The sequence below is a fragment of the Nicotiana attenuata genome, chromosome 6 (genome assembly GCF_001879085.1).
Source record: "Nicotiana attenuata strain UT chromosome 6, NIATTr2, whole genome shotgun sequence".
Classification (NCBI taxonomy): Eukaryota; Viridiplantae; Streptophyta; class Magnoliopsida; order Solanales; family Solanaceae; genus Nicotiana; species Nicotiana attenuata.
In genome coordinates, this window is record NC_031994.1 from 72,327,418 (window position 1) to 72,349,175 (window position 21,758).

At 34.1% G+C, this 21,758-nt stretch overlaps 1 protein-coding gene, 1 long non-coding RNA gene and 1 pseudogene across 2 annotated transcripts; 1 reads left to right on the forward strand and 2 right to left on the reverse strand.

Annotated features, from left to right (window-relative positions):
- On the reverse strand, positions 6,540-16,459 carry LOC109227188 (annotated as a pseudogene).
- On the forward strand, positions 8,218-11,886 carry LOC109227970 (non-functional pseudokinase ZED1-like). Its single transcript, XM_019393157.1, has 3 exons — positions 8,218-8,341; positions 9,562-9,707; positions 10,849-11,886. Exons 1-3 carry the CDS (start codon positions 8,218-8,220, stop codon positions 11,884-11,886), a joined length of 1,308 nt encoding a protein of 435 aa, XP_019248702.1.
- LOC109227189 lies at positions 20,380-21,736 on the reverse strand. Its single transcript, XR_002068234.1, has 2 exons — positions 20,830-21,736; positions 20,380-20,713 (listed from the first exon to the last, which is right to left on the reverse strand). It is a non-coding gene; the product is annotated as an uncharacterized LOC109227189 (long non-coding RNA).

Genomic DNA, 21,758 nt, shown 5'->3' on the forward strand with positions numbered 1-21,758 from the left:
CCTCTAAAATGTATCTGTGTCTTCTCTCTGCCACACCATTTTGTTGTGGTGTGTAGACACAAGTTCTTTGGTGCCCTATACCATGAGATTGGAACAAATCAAGACATGAAGAATTTACAAACTCATTCCTATTGTCTGTCCTTACTGCCTTAATCCTTTTATGAAACTATGTTAGGACCAATTGTATAAAGTTCCTCAAAACTACAATTACATCACTTTTTAGCTTCAGCAGATAAACCCATATCATACGTGAATGATCATCCACAATGGTCAAAAAGGATCTATTTCCATCAAAAGTTTGTACTTTATATGGGGTCTATACATCTAAATGCAACAAATCAAAAATATCATCAGTTTTGCTTTCACTAATACTGAAGGGAAACCTAGTCTGTCTGGAAAGAGGAAAGATTTCACAACTATCTATGACTTCTTTACAAACATTATGAGAGAAATTGAATAACTGCTTCATATTCCCTACGGATGCATGCCCCATCCTTTTGTGCCAAATTCTGATGTTCTCCTTATCCTTTCCAATTACAAATCCCCTTATTGCAAGATGTTTGTCCTCAACATTAACTTGGGAATACAACAGGTATAGCCCATCCTCCTTTTTACCAATCCCGGGCATCCTCCCATTTGAGAGGTGCTGGAACAAACAAAAGGTAGGATAAAAGGCAACCAAGCACTTTAGCTCTTTTGTGATTTTTGGAAACAGATAGCAAGTGATATTTAGAATCTGGCACATAGAGCACTTCTTTTATAAAATTTCTCCTTTAAATATTCCACATGACCTGGTGTGTGAAACATCTGATACCTCCACATTAGGCAAATGTACTTTCCTATTCTCAACAACTTTCATTGCTTTAATGGTTCTAGATTTTAACTCATATAACTAGTTGCACCGGTGTCTACTATTCATTTCTTATTTTTAGCATTTGCTAGGAGAGTAATAATAATACTACCTACCATGATCGATGTACCTCTATCATTTGCTGTATTTCCTGAGCTTGTGCTGGCCACATTAGCTGAGCTCTCTAGAGTGTTCTCCTTATTTATCAACTTCAGCAGTTGACTGAATTGTTCTGGTGAGAAGCTTGGTGGACTCCCGAAGCCTGTGAAATATTGATGTGCACCGGTTATTCCATCCTGTGAGTGTATGTATTCTGCTATCACATTGTGTGCAGTGTTTCCCCAAATGTCTTCTTAGGTTTGATATTTGCAGGGTATCCAATTAACTTGTAGCAACCTTCTCAAGTGTGCCCCTTCATTTTGCAATAATCACAATGAAGATTAAAATTTCTCACAAATTTTGAATTTCCTCCACCTCTTGTGGTCATAAGAGATGCCAATTCCATGTTATCTACAGCTTCATGGGCATTGGACATACTCCTCTGGCTTTCTCTTTTCATCAACATTGAATACGTCTTATTTATTGTAGGAACTGGAACCATCATCAATATTTGACTGCGAGCTTGCTCGTATGATTCATTAAGTCCCATAAGAAATTGTAGAAGCTTGAGTCGTTCCATGAATACCACAAAATCATGAGACTTTGCACAGGTACATCCCGAAATAGGGGCTAGACTGTCAAACTCTACCCAAAGCTGTCGTAATTTTGAGAAATAACTTAGAAATTGAGCTTGTACCTTGATCAATTGTAGCAATTTGCTTGTGGATCTGAAAAATCCTTGAACAATCCACTTTATCAAATCGCTCCTTCAAGTCACTCCAAACTGAACTTGCACTTGAGGAATACCCTATTCCGCTGAGTAATTCCGGAGAGAGACAATTCATTATCTACGATAACACTATCGCGTTGCATCGCTCCTAGAGATCGACGAGGTTTTGACCGTAATTCTCTCTTTTGCATGTGCCGTCGATGAACCCTAGCTTATTCCGGCCAAGGATCGCAATTCTCATCGCACGACTCCACATGGAGTAATTTTCCGGTCCTCGCAGTTGGAGAGAAATGAGTACAGCTCCAGAATTATCAATTGAGTTCAGAAACAATGGATGGTTGTGGCTCAACTTCTCCGGCAGCTCATTATCAACTTTCGCCAATGATGAATTGTTTGCAACTCTCAATCGAATTAAATCGCCACACTAGTGGTCGTAATGCTCTGATACCATATAGCGATTTGGGATCAAATCCCTAACCCTAACTGATTGTAGGTGAGTATCTGAGCGAGCGAGAGAGAAAGAGATAATTGGGAAGAGACTTGTCTCCGTTAAAATGAAAACTTACACAAAATATCTATTCTCTTCTACTTATATACATGTGTTGTGTCTAACTGACTATTCTAACTAATTGACTAAGCATACAACTAAAATAATTAACAATGCCAGCTGTCACTTGATACAGCTGTCACTTGATCACAACTCTATTCTTATTAGATCTTGTTGTCATATACCAAAGGAAAGATATCTCTTTGTATTTTAGGCAGACTGATGAATAAGTACAATTGTTTTGCGAAAATTTAGTGCCAAAGCTCAATATTCCTAACCCTCTGCCTCTGGAATGATGAACTTAGCGCTCTTTGAGAAAGAAGTTAATCTATATTATATTAAAAGTAGAGTAGTGAAGCATCTATATTATATTAAAAGGAGAGTAGTGAAGCATGTGGTTAAGCCAAGTGGCAAGCTTAAAAGAAGCCACTTGGCAATTTTAAGACAACATTAAAAATTTGAATTATAAATGGAAACATAATTAATGGAAGTAATTTAATAAATCTTATACTCAATCTAAATAAATCTTAGACAAATCTAATCTATATATCTTATATTTATATGTATATTTGTAGCTATATCTATATTTATATCTATATTGATCCACCAATATATTCTTTTTCTATATTAGCTAGAAATATGGAGGTAAAAAATTGACTAAAAATGATAATAGGAAAAAATAAAATATATATATATATAAAGACGTAGATTGAGATAACGTGTAACTATTTATACTTTGGTGTAAGTTAAAATTAAATTAAAATTTACTTATGATATTAAAGATTTATTATGTTTAAAAATTAAATAAATTCAAGCGGCAAAATAAGATCTTACATAAAGTATATAAATTATTTATAAGGTAAGAAAACCTTAAATAATATAGTAAAAAATATTTTAATAACAAGAATAATAATGTCATATTAATATTGATAAATCGGGCAATCGAATATTATATACGTAAATATTACTACAACATTCAGATATAATGGGTTCAAACAAATAAGAAAATATTTTTTTGTGATTAATATTTGAATTGAGTACAGTTAGTTTAAGTTTGAAAACATAACATAATTTTTTAAAAATGCAGTCAAATTTAGAAAATACAATAATATATATATATATATATTAAAGCAAGAAAGTTACCATATATAATTGGCATTATGGTTAAGCCAAGTGGCAAGCTAATACATATTAATAGTATATGGTAACTTTATTTTATATTTGACTATTATATATATATATATATATATATATTAAAAGATAATTTTAAATTTATAGCTAAAGTTCAAATTTAAATTAAAAATATAATTTATCTTTTTTTATCATATTATCATACTTAATTCGGTTAATGATCATATGCAATCATGTTAGTATTAAAAAAATCACAAAATCAGTCAATATTAAAAAAAGTTGTTTCTTTTTCCTTCTTGAGGAATATTTGTTTGAAGAGTCAATTTGCATAAATGGACATCAAACAAATAACAAAATTTTGGCTATACAATTGCTATCATTAATTTCAATTTAGCACATTCAAGGAATTGAAGGATATAAGCTGAAACCCCTTCATTTAGCTGTAGTCAAGCCAATATTGCAAGGGTATAATATTTTTTACGTTGAAGAATATTAGTTTTGAATCATTAGATTATGTGAAAGTTTTTTTTTTTCAAACTCTACAAGAGAGAAATTGGTTTCTAATTGATAGTTTCTATAGCGACTTTTAAGTGTAACAAAGAGTATATATAAAGAAAAACATGGTATGACGTGATTTTTTTTTTAAATGTAAACAAATTATTTCGAAAAAATCTTTACTTTTTTACTTCAAAGATAATAAAAAGATAAGATATTTTTGAACAATAGTAGAGAGTTTTAAAATTATTATAATAGAAGTTATATCATGGATAAACTCAAAAAACTGAGATCTTATGGAATATTTACATAATATTCGGCCATATTTATTGGTTATTTTTTATAGCTAATATAAATAGATGATATACCGATAACACACGATTATACACATATTATATATGAATTATATATAAATTACACATCATTCAATTTTTTAATTTAAGTGGTCGGGTGAGCACCTATTTAGGCTGATTAGATAAAGCCAAAAGAAAAATATGAAATAATTTCAACCAAAGACTAAAAATATAATTAAAGTTCATATGTAGACAATTTTTATTAAAACTCATCCTTTTATAGTGAAATAAATTAATTTTTTGTAAGAAAATAAATAATGACATAACAAATAAGATAAAAGAAAATAAATATTGAAAAAAATATTAGAAAGATCTAAAAAACGAGAAATAAAAGATGACAATAAATTTCTTCTTATGTTTCATCTTTGTTTAAAAATTTTTAAGTTAACCTAATCGATTTCAAATATATTTTTTTCAACTCAAATACATAGATTATAAGATAAGGATATCTTAGAATATTTACATTATGTGACGTTTTTAAAAAATCACTATTACTAACAAACTGATATGATATTCGAATTTGAATTGGAATGCAATTTGAGTAGTTTGCATTGAGTTTAAGCCAAGTATGGTGTCGAAAATTAAACTACTTGACAATTTTAAGACAATATATACAATATTTAATAATAATAATCAACTAATTTAACATTTAATGATTCAAAAAACAAAATTTTTGTATATATAGGGTATTAAAAATTTAAATTCTGGAGCTAGAGATATTGATAAACTTAAAGTGGAGTCATACTTAAATAATCCAGCCAAAGAATTATTTAAATTTTTAGATAGCCGATTAAAGTGAATTTTAAATTAAGGATAATATCTTCACTTGCATCATTATAAAGATAATTATTATTATAATATATATAAAGTTTTAGAAATTGAAGTTTCAAAATAGAAATATTTTTTGAAAGATAAAATCATACAAAATAAGAGTTCGAGTCGTAGTATAAGAGTCACGTCGTAATCAAAGAATCGTTTATATCGTGTCAACCTTTGTGCTTTGCCATAAATATGAGTTATTATTTCACTTTGTGGCTATTTTTAGGTTCCAATGACACCTATGAGAATAGTGCAAAAATAGAAGTATCACTACGAGAATTGAGAAAGTGTTAGTTTTTTTTCATGTAGTGTTTCTTAATTAATATCTGACGATTATCTATAATATTTAGAATGTTTAAATGTTAATGTTATTTACACATAATTCAAATAACTCAGATATTTAACATGGTTAATATCAAATATCAAAATGGAGTAAAAAAAAAATTCACTAGCTAAAGAATTTTTTTATATTTTTAGATAGCCAACTAAAATGAGTTCTGAATTAAGAATAATATTTTCAATTACATTATTATAAAAATAATTATTATTGAAAAATAATATTTTAGAAACTGAATATCACCTCTCGTGTATTGTTTTGTTACTCAAAAAGCTGACGTCTACAGCTTAGGGATTCTTCTCTTCCAGCTATTAATTGGAAAAGGCGGGCGCGAGATAATAGATATTATAGCCTTATAGGTACAGTTACTGACGAATCTCGATTCCAACGTTATATTAAAGAGGGCAGTGCAATAGATATCCTGCCATTCTACAAGAGCATGGAATTGAGATTCGACAACACTAGCAAGACTATTTGGATCTTGTTAGGAAATGTACTGCGTCAAAGGGAGAAGATCGACCATATACGATTCAAGTTGCCAAGGAATTACGCCGAATTGAGAACTGCTTCCGTGAATACCATCAGTCAAAATTAAATGCAATGAGGTGAATGCTTTCTTTTGCCACTACTGAAAAATCGTCCTACGCCCATAGACTGCTTAACCGTTGCCATATGGATATGGGAACAGTTTACGGACCGTTCCATCAGCCCTCGTGGCAATAGGTCTACGGGAACGGTTCGTGCAACGGTTTGCATCTCCGTGGTTATAGATGCATTTATCGCAACGGTTTTCTTTTTCTCTGTTGGAACGGTTATATTTTCCAAATGGAACGGTTCTTAACCGTTACCATATTATCTAATGCAACACTTTTGTAAGCTATTGTTACGGGTATATATGAATATAACAACGGTTCCTTTATCCCTATTGCAACGGTTTTGGTTTCTGTGGGAACAGTTAATATTTTATTATGGAACGGTTTATATGACCTATCGCAACGGTTTTGGTTTCTGTGGGAACAGTTAATATTTCATTATGGAACGGTTTATATGACCTATCGCAACGGTTTTAGTTTTCTGTGGGAACAGTTCAGTTGACACAAAAATATAGCCCCTGTAATAAATAAATATTTATGTATATATAAAATAAATTATAACAACACTAAAAATTTTATAAATCATAAAATCAAACTTTTAATAATACAAATTATCCATCAAGCAAATAGTATTCATATAAAGCAAATGTTCTACCCCAAATGCATAAGTATAATACATTTCAAGAGAGTAATTAGTTTCAAAAAGGTTGATAACAAAAGATTCCTATAGAACATTCATCTATAGCCATTCAAAATTCAATCTCAAGTAAGGTCTAGTTCTTCACTTTCATCATCTTCTTCGATTTCTTGATTTACTCCACCTACAAAAGAGGATAAATAAAGTCATTACTCTTCAAGATAAACTAAGCCATAGCTTGAAAGAAAAACAAGTACATCACACTTTGGACAGAATTCAAGGCCACAGCTAAAATGTCCTTAACATCGTTTTCTTTTTTGAGATGGAGGCTGCAATCAATAGTCATACACACCTATATCCTTCCACACTCACTGGAACTCAAGAAAAATGAGAGACAACAAGGACAAGTCACAACTAAGGGCAGATGCAAGCAAGATTCGCACAACATAAAAATTGACCGAGTATAGGAGTTTGCTGGGCAATTGTGATACTATGATAGATTTTGAGCATCATGCTCAACTTCTAATTGCCTTAACAACAGTCAAGAACCCAGCAATGATGGACAATACACATGACACACAGAATGCACAGGTACTTAGGATCGAGGCAGCAGTTACTAGATGGAAATTTGGATACATTTCGATGTAACAGGCCAAACACTTCATCAGTTACAGCAATTAGGACATACAAGAAACACAATCATAGAGAAATAAGCTAAATCCTGTAATCTTTATACAATGGAATGTTAGACCACCCATAAGAAATGGTCAGAATGTCGACACCATCTGCAACAGCTTGGTCCATAGCAGCAACCAAATCAGAAGAAAAAGTTCCTTCTTCGAAGCTAAACTTATACACAGCTATCCTAGCTCGTGGCGCAATACCTCGTGCTGTTCCAGGAGCATATCCAAAATATGAAGCTCCTTTAGCAAAAGTACCAGCAGCTATGATAACATCATGGTAATGAATTGATGATAGCAGAAGAAAAGAGCAGACGGGCAGAAGAGATTCAAGAAGCCATTAAGAATCTACCAGATAGTCCATTTGCATCACCAAAAGCTGTTGGAGAATTCATCACAATATTCTCAAATGATGCTACTGTTGGACAAGGTGACAAAGGTGCTGGATTAAATGCATCATCATCTTCTGCTAACAATAATATAATCCCTTCTTCCTCCTTGTTTCCTGCTACTAGTCCAGTAGACATCACTCCTTTCAAATCATGTTACTTCCAACATATAAAGAGCAGCACAACAAATACTTAATACCACTACCAGTTAACAAATACCATTGCCAACATATAAAGAGCAGCACAACAAATAAACTTAATGGAAACAACTAACAAGCCAACAAGGCAGTCTACAACACAAAAAATATCACTATCAAGTGCCAAATACCACAAGGCACAGGCCATACATTTGGCGACTATTCCAAATGTTAGGTATTCTCTTTTCATTTCTTTCCTTTTCGTGACTAAGTGCCATAGGCAAAGTAAAAAAACTAGTTAGACTTTGCGAGAGAGAGAAGTGGTAAAAGAAGAAGCACAAGGAAGGAGGAGAAAAAGAAGAAATAGAAGAAGATGTATAACATTTGGTAAGTACTGACCTTGATTGTTACTACCAGCATATGGTCGATTTTTTAGTTGAACGGCAGCTTGGTGTGCAGAGGAAGCTTATACGAACCTTAGCATGTCAGGATCAAGTCGCAATTCTGGGTTTAGACGCTGAATTCCGTGGCACTTGCTGCACCTGTTCTTGCAATTGAGATCCTAATTCTGATTGTTGTTCTTCATTTGCATTTGACCTTATATTCAAGACTCTTTTTGTTGTCAACGACGAAACCTTTTGGGTTCGCAAAGATAGAGGTAATCCAGCTTCTGATTGTCGTTCTTCATTTTCATTTGACCTTGTAGCTTGAAAGGTTCTTTATGTTGTCAACGACGAAACCCTTTGATTTCACAAAGATGCAAGTGATCCAGCTGGAATACGGTTGCATATTTTCTTATTTTTGCTTGAGCGCCCTTCTTGATTCATGACTATTCAAATATTTTTCAGAGTCTGAAAAGAAAACACTATATTGGTTAGCAAAACCAACAACAACAAAAAATAGGTAAATGGAGTTGGCCTAATCTGAGACCAAGCTGTCTCAAATAACACTAGCTTGTTAGCATGCATTCTATTGTGTAGAAGAAAACAGAGCTGCATTCCAGTAATCAACATTTGTTGCAATTGATGTGCTTCTTAAGGTGACTTGTGTTCTGGTCATTTAGAGCATGGATGACTATATAGAAGAACCTGATCCCTTCTGCTCTGCGGTGTAGTAATTATATGGGAGAAACTGTGATTATGTTGCTATTTCTATCTTTCGTGAAAGCCGCATGGCAGAGTTCCCTCTGTTGGCGTAATTTCTTTTCATATACATAGAGACAAATATGCAACAAAAAAAGCCTCATAACACAAAAATTTTACATGAAAATGATAACTAAGAAAATCCATAAAAACCAAAAACCCCAAGTTCCAGTAATTGTTAAGTCCGAGTAAATAGGTTTTAATGCTTGTATCATATGGATTTGAATCTCCATTCAATCACACTACATCACTCAGTTACTCCCAAAAATAAAATAAAATCACTGAATCGAGTAAAAAGGAACATTAAAACTGAAATTTTCATCCAAAATCACAACGGTTTATATTAAAAAGAGTTTAAGTAAACTTACAATTATTTATCCCACAGCTATCAGTTGCATTTTCATCCTCGCTAATGGAATCTGCAAGTTGCGACTCAACTATTGAGAATTACAAAAGGAATAAAAGAAGAGCATGCAAAATAAATCAGAAAATTGGCGAGAGTCGAGCGAAAACCTAGAATCAAGGCTCAGTGAGAAAAAGGAGTTGTAGTCGAGCTTAATCGAGAAAAAACCCTAGAATTTTGGGACTATTTGAAACCACAGAGCTTTGATTAATTGAATAGTTGCTGTTTCTGGTGGAGGAGATAAAGTTTATAGGTGGAGGAAAAAGACAATTGAGGTTCTGCTAGTGTTGACGGAGGTTGACAGCGGGATATTGGCAGGTGAGACGGAGGTCGATAGCAGATATTGGCGGACGGAGGTTCTGGCGGTACGCTCAAAGGGGATCGGAGAAAGAGGTTAGGGCATATTACTTTGGAGAACAAATAAATGGTTTTTTATGAAATAATATTAATTAAAAAAATAATGTAAAAATAGGGGTTCAAAAGCGCGGGTTTACGAAAATTTAGGGGGCAAAATTTCAGGATGGAAATAACAACCGCTCCGATTGAGTTTTTTTCAAGATCCGTTCCAATAAATGTATTTATTGGAACGGTTAAAACAAACGTTGCAAAAAATAAACACTATGGGAACGGTTTTTACCTAAATGCAACGGTTTTATAGCCAAAGTGTGCTGGTATCACCCATGTCATATTGCAACGGTTAAAACCGTTCCAATAACCTATCTATAGTAACGGTTTTTGAACCGTTGCAAAAACATCCGTTGCCATAGACCCATTTTCTGGTAGTGTGCCCTATTTGGATTCAAATCTACCTTATACATTTTTGGTTTACACAATTAAAAAGTGAGATCATGTTAGTTTTGTATTTGGCACCTAATTATTTTCAGTAGTTTCAGAATATGTCATTGTTTATAATGAGCAGTTAGAGAAGTAGCAGTCAACATGAATTTCAGCAGGATGAGATGTCTGCATACAATGTTAGTGATTGCTACTTGCATAAAGTTCGCAGTGATTTATCTGTTGAATTTCTACTCTCTATTATCATAGCTTTAGGACAATTCGTAATTTTTTTTTGTCACAAATGAGCTCTAGTTAGGTCGTAAATCATAGTAACATTAAGTAATATGTTTGTTAAATGCATTTAAACTAGAAAAGAAAGGTGGAATGCGTCAATGAAAGTGCATGGGAATTCAAGAGAGAGACACTAACCAATGGGCAATGAAACTACCCAGCAATTCAGAAGAGAGTCAAGTCAATAGCCATATGACAGCAATTTGTTGGCATTGTGCGTAGAACTGAATGCACGCGCTAGAGTAGAAAAAGACCAGCAGGAAACTTCCAATTTCCTTATAAGATCCATTAGTGATGATGTAATTGGTACCTTATTGAATTTAAGCCCACTGCATTAAGACTAGTAGTGGATACGAGAGAGATCAAGTGTTAGAAGAGAAAACAAACTTCTAAATTTATTCATTACTTTCGGACAAGACAAATGCCTCACATTATCAGCGGACTCATAAGGAAACTGTTATCCTCTGCCTTTGCAGAAAGACGGAAGAAAAAGCAGTATTATCTAAAGAATGGAAGTGCAGTGCTAGAGGAACTTCTAATTGCCGAATTCCTCTCCGTTACTTCAACGCCAATGAAATCGACAAGGCAATAAAGAACCCTGAAAAGAGAATAATACTCTTCGGAAGCTGTATGGTTAAGCTCAACAAACACCTTATTTTAAATAGCTTGTGGCTCCAGGGCTATGGTGGAGACTATCACCATAATATTTTCCGAGATATAGCAATTACTGCTCAAATGAGCCATCTCAAGAATGTATTGAGACTTGTTGGTTGCAGTTTAGAATTGGAAAACCCAGTTATGGTATATGAGTATGTTGAGGCTATAAGTCTTTATGAGCTAATTTTCATAGAGGGTAATCATGATCAAAATGGAAAATCATTATCTTGGGGAAGTAGATTACAGATTGCCAATGAGGTCGCTTCAGTAATTGTTTATCTCCATACTGAATTCAGTACGCCCATCATCTACAGAAACCTAAGTGCATCAAATGTGATAATAGATCAGAACAGCGGCGTTGCCAAAATAATGGACTTCTCATTGTCCATGTCCATATCATTGCCTCAACGGGAACTGGAAGTAGCAGGTGTTGTGTGCGGACATTCCGGGTATTTATATCCTGAATACATGCAATCGGGTATTGCTAGTCAGAAACCTGACGTCTACAGCTTCGGAGTTGTTCTCTTTCAGCTATTAACTGGAAAGAAATTAAGTATACTTGATGGCAAGATGATAGATTTTATAGAGTTTTCCCACGTCGAAACCAATATTGGAGAGGGTAGTGTAATGGATATAGCGGATCCTACCATTTTGGAAGAGCATGGAATAGAGATTCGTCAGCTACTGGAACACTACTTGCATCTTGTTAGGAAATGCACCGGTTACAAGGGAGAAGAGAAACCATACATGATTCATGTTGCAAAGGAATTACGCCAAATTGAGAAATGTTACTGTGGCCTCACTCTTGGTCAGAATTAGCTATACAATGGCAGGAGATTGCAAGAAGGGCTATGGTATGGACTACAGAGACAATGTAAGAGGAAAGAATGCAGCAGCTACTGTTTATAGGATTGCCTTGGCTGCCACTGTCTACTACATATGGCAAGAAAGAAATATGGTGGTATATCAAAACTACGAGCAGATGTAATAATCAAGAGTGAGCATTCAAGAGATATTTGTAAGAGGCAGCGTGAAAGAGATGCTGGAGAGGAGATTACACAGTTTGAAGTATTACCCTTCTTGGAATGTTGCTGAATGTATTCCTGGTACAATGAGTTACGGTGCAATGACTTTATATAGTGCACATCTGGGGTTGTCCAGAGTGCTGTTTTTTTTCTTTTTCTTGAGCTGTAACCTCCTGCTTTGGTAATAAAATTAATTTCTCTATGAAACAAATAAAATATTCAGGATAAAGGTTCCTCGATATTCATGGAGGACGGACTCTAACTTTAGCTCATGTAAAAGTTTCTATACGAGGACGGGGAAAACAGATAAATTCTCGAGCTTTAACATATTGATAGGTTTGCATAGTAAAGCTGGAGAATATAAAATGAGTATGGCTAGGAAGCCACAACTTTAATCCCTGCCTTTATGCAACTATAGTTGTGACTACTGACTAACCCACTTGCAAAACACACTTATAAGGCAATACAAAATTTAAGACAAAAATCAAAACAAAAGCAGGGTGAAGTTCTCTTGATTCTTAGGAGTTAGGAGAAACCAATTTGTCATCACAAGCACACAATCTCAAGTAAGGTGGCGCAACAATGATTTGCCATAGTAGCCACGCAAATAAGAATAAACTATTGTTATTGGAGAAAGCAAAAGTATAGAAGTCACAGTGACTCTATCAAGAGTAAAATATGAGCACATTATAGACAATCTTTAGCATCTATACAAAAAATACAAAGCACCATTTTCACCAATCGAAGGGAGATTCTCCATGCTGTAACGCCAGTCTGCTACTGCTGCAAATACCGCTAAGGTTTTTGAATAAATGTACCCCAAAAAAGAAAGGAGAAGAAGCTTTTACAATAAACATATATAGATGAGTAAACTTTAGGACATCCACTGATATGAACAAAAAGGATATTGCCTTATTTCACTGGAGACTAGCCAATTTTGTCTCTGGAATGATAACAAGCAAACTTTTGGGAAATTGCCTCGGTTATAGCTGGAGACAAGTCAATACTCGAATGATGTAACTTACTTATAGCCCGTTCATCCAGACGAGGATAAAGTCTAAAAAGAGGAGGGTATGCTTATAGGTCCACGAAACTTGCTTTAATTGAGAAGCAAAAAGAGAGGAAAGTCCATATGACATAAGGTGAAAAAGAAAACTATCTAAGAGAGGACGCCAAGAACGAGCAATTTAGAGTCTTCAATTTGTGAGGTGCAACCGAGTGAATAAGTGCAGGATAAGAGATACAAAATTTGCAACTTCGAACCTGGGATAAGCAGAAAAATCACCTTACGGAATCAACGAACAAACAATGTGTATCATGTAGGTCCATCGATCATTGCTAGGCAAGCTATGTAAGTTCATATCTAAGGATTAATTCAATTTTTCTCGTTCTATTTCGGAGTATCCATTCACTCGAAACTGCTCGGCTTCGCTTTCCGAATACTTTTGTCTGTAAATACTGCATATTTGATTCCATCCATAAATCGATTTTCTTCCCTATGAGTTATAGTCTCAATAAGAATGCTAGTTCTTACTGTTCATATATTATGATAATAAGAGCTTTAGTTTCGGCTCATCGGGATAGGGATAGGAAAAAGAGAGATTTTCGTCGTTTGTGGATCACTCGGATAAACGCAGTAATTCGCGAAAGGGGAGTATCCTATAGTTATAGTAGATTAATACACGATGGTTGAATCAAAAAATTTTGTTTAAAGTTCAATTTTTTCAGAGGGCAAGGCAATATGAATGTTCTATCATGTTCCATCAATACTCTAAAGGGGTTATACGTACCCAAAACAAACGCGCTACCAAGCTGCGCCACATCCCTTCAATTGTTCCACAGTGTAATTGTAGAGAATTCCTGTCTTGTTTTCCAAATTGGTTAAATCTAAAATAATAACATACTCTTTATTTAATACGATCCCACTATACATATCGATATACATAGAGATTCACCGACTACATTTCAGGCATCCAGCAATCCTGATCTATTTGAAAATTGCTAGAATTGATATATCCATATATAAAATTACATATCATAAAAACTCCTGAATCAAAATCTTCATGTTGTCATGTCTCCTAGAACAAAATGATCTTGCTACTTTCTAGTAATTGAATGTAGAAGATTCAAGCATTATATTTGGAACATGTGTTCGTAGAAAGGAGAGACGGTTGGCATCTCCCCCCATTGGGACGGGAACAGCCTTCGGGCTTTACCTGTTACCACACACATCCGGTTAAGGGATTAAGGCTACCCATTTCGGTGGATCTTACCCCAATTTTTATTAATAAAAGAATATATTTGGAACATAGCGAACTATCTCGATGATTTTTTATGCTCATCCCTACTAAATTCCACTAATCATATCCTAGTCAATTTCCCAACCCCTTTCAAACCATCTCAAGTAATGTTGCTCTACTCTAGAGAATCCAATGCCAACAGAACTTGACTTTATTTGATATAATATGTCAGCAGTTATTTTACTTGGCAGATCCTCATATGAACTCTAGTTTCATCTAAACTTTGCTTACTAGTCAAGGACGATCCTCGATGAAGCTCAAACCTTATTAATCATCAGGAAGTCACTAATTTCCTCAGAAGACACAATTACTTTTTGGTGTGTTTGCCTGATTGTCACCTAAATATAATCACCAACAGATAGTTAAAGTTAGTTTCATTTTCCTTGTTAGATTATTGAGGAACCATTGAGTTAAAGTCAGATTCATTTTTCTTGTTATATTATTGAGGAACCATACTCTAAGTTCCTATAGAACCAAGTTGTAATTTTGAGGCCTTTATAAAAAAGGTTTCTTTGTTGAGACAATTTGGGGAAGGCGGGGAAAGAGTTGTGTGAGACATGCATAAGCCCAAAAATTAGTTGAACCCTTGAACTTTAGTAACATGAAAGATCTGGCAAAGTGAAGCTCTCCGGGTCTCTTCAAAGTACAAATTGCCATAGTGATAAGCATATTTCAAGTATGATTCCTGATATAGGCATAAGAAAACATTACTAACATACCTTTCAAGATAACTGAATCTTTTTCCCAAATCATACAGCAACCACCATAACACAGCCTAGAGCCTACATCTTTCCTTTTATTCTTCTGATAAAACATAACACAGACTATGTCACAAAGCAAAGCCGTCTCAAGCTCGAACAAAGATGCAAGTACGCAACAATGCTGAGCTGACAGTAAACATAAAAACAATCTAATTTTAATGAATTAAGACGTATCCTCTCAGGATCATACAGTCAACCCAACTATTTTGGAATTCAGATGTTGTTTATCCATTGATTTATACTGAAATTGGCAAAACAGAACACAAGACACCAACTTATGAAAAAAAAAACAGAACACAAGACACCTTTTTAAAGGTGCTGATTTTTTTCTCCAAATAATACAACAAATACCATATTTATTGTGCAATCATCTGTTTTCAGCAAGCCTAAAGTACAAAACTTTAAAAGAAAACATGTGAACTGAATCAATTACCACTTCAAATACTAAGCTTCTCGGGAAGGAATCACTCCAGCCTTTCTTGCATAAGCAAAAATGCCACCAGCTTCAATGACAGGACCAGCATCACCAATTGGCTTCAATTTATACTCTTTTCTAGTCGTATGATTAATCAAGCTACTTTCTCCTAGCTCAATAGTCACCACATCACCCGTCTTACACTCCTCACAAATTCTCACTTCCGATTCAAGCGGATAAACTTCGCCAGTAGCAACCGGGTTCCTAAAGAATATCCTCGCGTACGACTCCGCCACCGCCGCCGCCACGCCCGCAGCTCCTAAAGCAACCGGCGCGTGCTCACGTGACGACCCGCACCCGAAGTTTTCGCCGCCTATGATGATGGATTACTTGGATGTGAATTCATTCGGGTCGACGAAACGGGTTTGGTAGGATGAAGGGAGTCCGCACAGCGCGTAGGACCCGAGTTTTTTGTACTCATCTGGATTTGATGGGACTAGGGTTAGGTATTCCGCGGGGATGATTTGGTCAGTGTCGATATTGTCCCCGACGACGTAGCAGAGGTCGTGGAATGCTGTGGCAGTCGTGGTGGTGGTTTCTGGTATGGTGGAGGCAGCGGAACAACGGAGGGGTGCGACGGTGGGGTTTTTGGGAGTTGGGCCAAAATGAGAAATTAAGGAATTGAAAGGGTTATTGGAGGAAACTGAAGGAAGTTTGACGGAGGCGGTAATAGAGGAGGCGCGTGGTTGGCACGGGGAAAGTTTGAAGGTGGTGATGGAACTAGAAAGAGTTGATGAAGCCGCCATTGCTGAAATCTTCGGAGATTGCTAATTTTTGCTGAGAGAGTGAAGTGTGTTAAAAATGTGGGAAGTACTTATTAGCTATTGGGCCTTATTATTATGGATCAGAAGGCGAGCCGCTAGTTTAATGGACCAGTGCCGCCATTTCCAGAGTCCACCTAACCCTACTCTCTCTAACCCTATATTTATTTTATTTTCTCCTCTCTTTTTTTAGTATGTGTTAAAAGTGAGTTAATTTTAGGGATATTTTTATTCCTATACACTATTGGAAACATTATTACCCTTAATGTCCATGTTTAGCTAATTACTCTACCTACACATGCTTTGTTTACAAAATATGTACATTCCACCTTAAAAGGCTCCCAATCCATTATTAGTGCCTTCAATTAAGGGATTTAGTTCCACCATTTTCCTTTTTTTTCTCCTCTCTCCCCTTTCTCTCCCGATCTTCTATTATTTGTGGCTTCACATTAAATATTATCCATAATCGAAATACTTACATTCAAAACCTCATTAAACTGTTTCTATGTCAAAGATCAAGACTTCGTCTCTATTAAATTTCCTTTGTTGTATCACTATAAATCCCATCCTTTGGTGAAGTCTTTCTCCTGCAACCAGAAAACCTTGGGACAATCCGTTATTTTTAAAACCCAAGAAGAACTAAATTAAATTGCTTCCAGGATTTTTGTTCATGTTTGGAAATTGTAGGAATTCTTATATATCACATATAGTCATCATCTCATGCGTATTTAGATCATCAAATTTTTTTCATGAATATAATCGTCCTTACGTATACATGGTCACGTAACATCATGAAAGATTCATTTATTTTTCCAAACACTTTATGTAAATAATCTTAGAGAAAACACTTTTACAGAGTAGGCCTCATTTATTATAACGAGTTGAAATTACGGTTCCAACGTAATAGACATCGTCTAGCTAGGTTCAAATTCAGTGAACCAACGTTTATGCAACTCTCATTTCATTTGGTCCTAAAACGACAACTCTCATTTCATTTCTATCTTTTGTATATTTTGTATCTGATTTATACATAGTAAAAACAAATTTCATACAACTAATTATATATTATACAACTTATCTACAATTTTCATACATTATTTCTACTCAGTTATATACAACTACAATATCATACAACTTAAATATAATTTTTATACAATGTTGTTCAACTTTCATACAATAGTTAAATGAATAAAAGAAAAATAAATAAACAACATGATACAATTTTTCTACAATTTTACTACAATTTCTGCAATATAATGTATGTCATGTCTTCTTCTTCTTCGAGTTTCAATCTGAAATTCAGCCAAAATCAAGTCTAATCTTCACAAAAAACCCCTCAAAAATTGAGATATAAACTCCAAACCATATTCCCAATTATTGCAATACACCAATCCAAACAATAATGATTTTTGAAACCCAAATTCGAATTCAAAGCTTCAAAGCTTTTTAATGGTTGTCAATGGTGGAATTGTTGCTCTCTTTTCCTTTGCTTTATATTACTGAAATTTGGGATTGAGAGATAGAGAGAGGCGTAGAGAGAATTCTCAATTCTTTGCAACAACATCTAATCCAAACAAACAATGTCTTTTGAAAACCCAAATTCGAATTCAAAGCTTCAAAGTTTTTTAATGGTTGTCAATGGTGGAGGGGTTACAGATTTTCGCTGGTTTTAGAAGAGGAAATAGTGGGTGATTGAAGAGAAAATCGTGGGATGTGGTTTGATACGTGGGTGGAGGGGGGAGGATTTGGAGAGAGAAACTTGGGAGGAGTGAGAATATACGGTAGAGTTAAATTAGGAGACTAATTAATACCATTTAAACCCTAAAATATACATAAATGGTAATTAGGTATATAAAAGGTAATTATATTAAAAGTTAAGCATGGACGGTAATATAGTTTACTATATGGCATAGGAATGTAAAAATCTCTTAATTTTATTTATGGTCATTGAACTTTTGGGTTTGTTATCCAAAAGTCACTTTTCTTTTTTTTTTTTTGGTTACGTAAAAATTATTTAACTTGTGTTCATTACACAAAAGTCACTTTTCTTTCTTTTGTTACACAAAAATCATTTTACTTTGAGCTAGTTAACACAAAAGTCATATTTTTACTTGAAAAGTCCATTATGCCCTTAATATTATACAAACCTTCATATTTATGTAATACCTTCTATATTATATACTATATAATGTATTTTTACCTATGTATTTTATTTATGAATAAAATAACTTAATATTATTTTATTTATTATTTTTATAATATATTTGTATATTTAATTTTTTTTTTAACGTTAATTTTCAAGATATATTAGTAGCGTTATTAAATTTGTCAGTAACTTTAATATATATTAGTAGAGAAATAAATCAGCAAGTACATTTCCATGAGAAAATTCGTAGGTAAACAAAGAAAGAAAATGAGGAAAAAATCATATATTAATCTGAAGGAAAATCCCTAGGTAACTCTACATGCAAATTTAGCTGGGGATATTTTCATGGGGATTTACCTGGGCAATTGGTTATTTGAGAAATTACACTACTAGAAATTCAGGAAAAATCGTCCAAAAAAATCAACCAAAGTTGGTCAGTAATGGCCAATAACCATCCAAAACGCGACCATTAACGTGTGGTCGGTATTTTGAAGGCCGGAAGGGCATACCGATCAACTTTGATCGGTCAATTAAATTCAAAAAAAAAGAATTGCTGAAAAAAGTTATTTTAACGCTACTAATATATCTTAAAAATTAACATTAAGAAAAAATTAATATTCGAATATACAACAACAACAACAACAACAACAACAACAACAAACCAGTATAATCCCACTAGTGGGGTCTGGGGAGGGTAGTGTGTACGCAGACCTTACCTCTACCCTGGGGTAGAGAGGTTGTTTCCAATAGACCCCCGGCATCCTTCCCTCCAAGAATTCCCCACCTTGCTCTTGGGGTGACTCGAACTCACAACCTCTTGGTTGGAAGTGGAGGGTGCTTACCACCAGAGCAACCCACCTTGTCTAAAATATATATTATAAAAATAATAAATAAAATAATATTAAGTTATTTTATTTATAAATAAAATACATAGGTAAAAATATATTATATAATATAGAAGGTATTACATAAATATGAAGGTTTATATAATATCAAGAGCATAATAGACTTTTCAAGTAAAAATGTGACTTTTGTGATAACTAGAGCAAAGTAAAATGATTTTTGTGTAACAAAAGAAAGAAAAGTGACTTTTGTGTAATGAACACAAAGTTAAATGATTTTTACGTAACAAAAAAAAAAGTAACTTTTGGGTAACAAACACAAAAGTTCAATGACTATAGATAAAATTAACTCGTTAAAAGTAGTAGGACATAAGAGTATTTTATCACAAGAACTCATGTTTCAATAAACCAATATAGGTAGCCAAATATTTCAAAGTCTTGTTTGAATAGCGTTGTTGGATAAATTTTTCTAAAACCAAATAAACACCCTAGCAATGGTAGCATAACAAAACACTAGTATAGACATTGGGAGGCACTAAATGCTTTTGGTCCATCGGCTGGCAATAGTATTGAAGTTGTATATGCAGTATTTTTTTCTTTCTCCTAAAAAGAATGATCCAAACCGAATCATGAACCTTGTGGCTGGCAAGTGGCAATAGTGTTGAAGTTGTATATGCAGTATATTTCTTTCTTTGGCTGATTAAAACTTATTTATTGTGCAGGAACAAACATGTAATATGCCAGGTCCACCTCTCATTTAATTGCTTAAGCTACTAAAAGTTTGAAATTGTTGAAATTTAGTGATTATAAACTCCATTTTTGTTTTTCATGTGAAGTTTGTTAATTTTTACAAAAAATAATAGATTCCTCTTTTCTCGGCGTTTCACTTGTAGCAATTAGCAAAGATATCAAGTATATTGAACCTTCTTCAATGATCCATAACATGCTGAATTTAATACAGGGACAAACCAAGCAGTTCTAAGACAAGAAAAGCCACTGCTATGATGTGAAATTTTGATGAAGATACTGTACAAGTTAGCAACGTCAATTGATTTACAATTCCAACCTCATACATGACTCCATCATTGCCACGCTAAAATCCCTGCTTATATTTACTCTATATTTGCAACTAAGATTTAAATGCTAGTCAACCCAAAAGAAAATAAAGGTGACAAAGAACGATATAGAATATTGACAGAAACAAAAAGGAAATAAGAAGGCTCAAACATAAGTTAAGATTAAAGATGATACAATGAAAACATATGCTATAAAGAAAAATATTGCTATCTGAAGGAAGAATTTGGGATTGTCCCTCATGTTTGGAGATGTTACCGCCCTACAACAGAGAAACAAAACAACTGATCAGTTTTCTTCAAGGCTAGAGTTTAACCGAAAGGAAGGCTGTCCATTAATTCAACTAGTTCCACTTGCTGGTGCTGCTTGGAGATTTACCTAGCAATGCGTTGAGAAAGCCTATGAAAAGGCATGCTTTGGATGAAGACAATACCTGGCCCCGTTAGAACAGCCGTTATCAGATTATCATTCTGTAATTGCATAAACATGGTCAGAAAACATGCCTCGGAAACCAAATTATAGAGATGACAAAATACTCAAGTTGGATTACTTGCATAAAAGAAGAACTCAAAGCCAGAGGATCGTAGATAATAAATCACATTTCTCATTGGATAACGTTTCAATCATTAGTAGAGTGCCAAAGTAATTATGCTATTAGCAGCAATGTAGACACTACATACATTGGTTATTGAATGCAATTTGGATCTCAAATATTCTAATGGAAGAAAGCACCAAAAACTTGCAGTATAACTGAAGTTCCAAAAGATCATGACCAGTATATCTGATTTTCAGTTTTTTCTCTAGAAAACTGTTCCCTGATGTTGGATCAGTCGCACTTAGCTCATGTCGCTACTATCATTCCACGAAATCAGTACATGTATCACAAAAAGGGAATATCAAAGAAAAGCAAGGATGGCATATACAAGTTTCATGATAACATACATTACAAACTAACTACGCCACCAAACAAACATTTCCAGAAGCACCTCAATTTCATTCACCTCTCTTAATTTCTCAAGTTTGACTGCAAGTTTCTAATGATAATTCACATAAATACCCCTGGAACACCTTGCATATAAGCACCGGTAAGGAAAAAATGAGGTAGAGATCAGTCATGTGTAAGATAAGGTTCAGGTCAAAGTATATACCAAGTAGAGTTGTTAACTTCATGCGTTCCTGTTGTTAGCTGTTAATCTTAATTTACGTCCTAAGCTACTTTTAAGTTTTTAACATGAGGAATTTTTTGCCAGGAAGGCAAACATGAGAGAGAATCTAAAATAATACTGCAAAGGAACAATATATATATA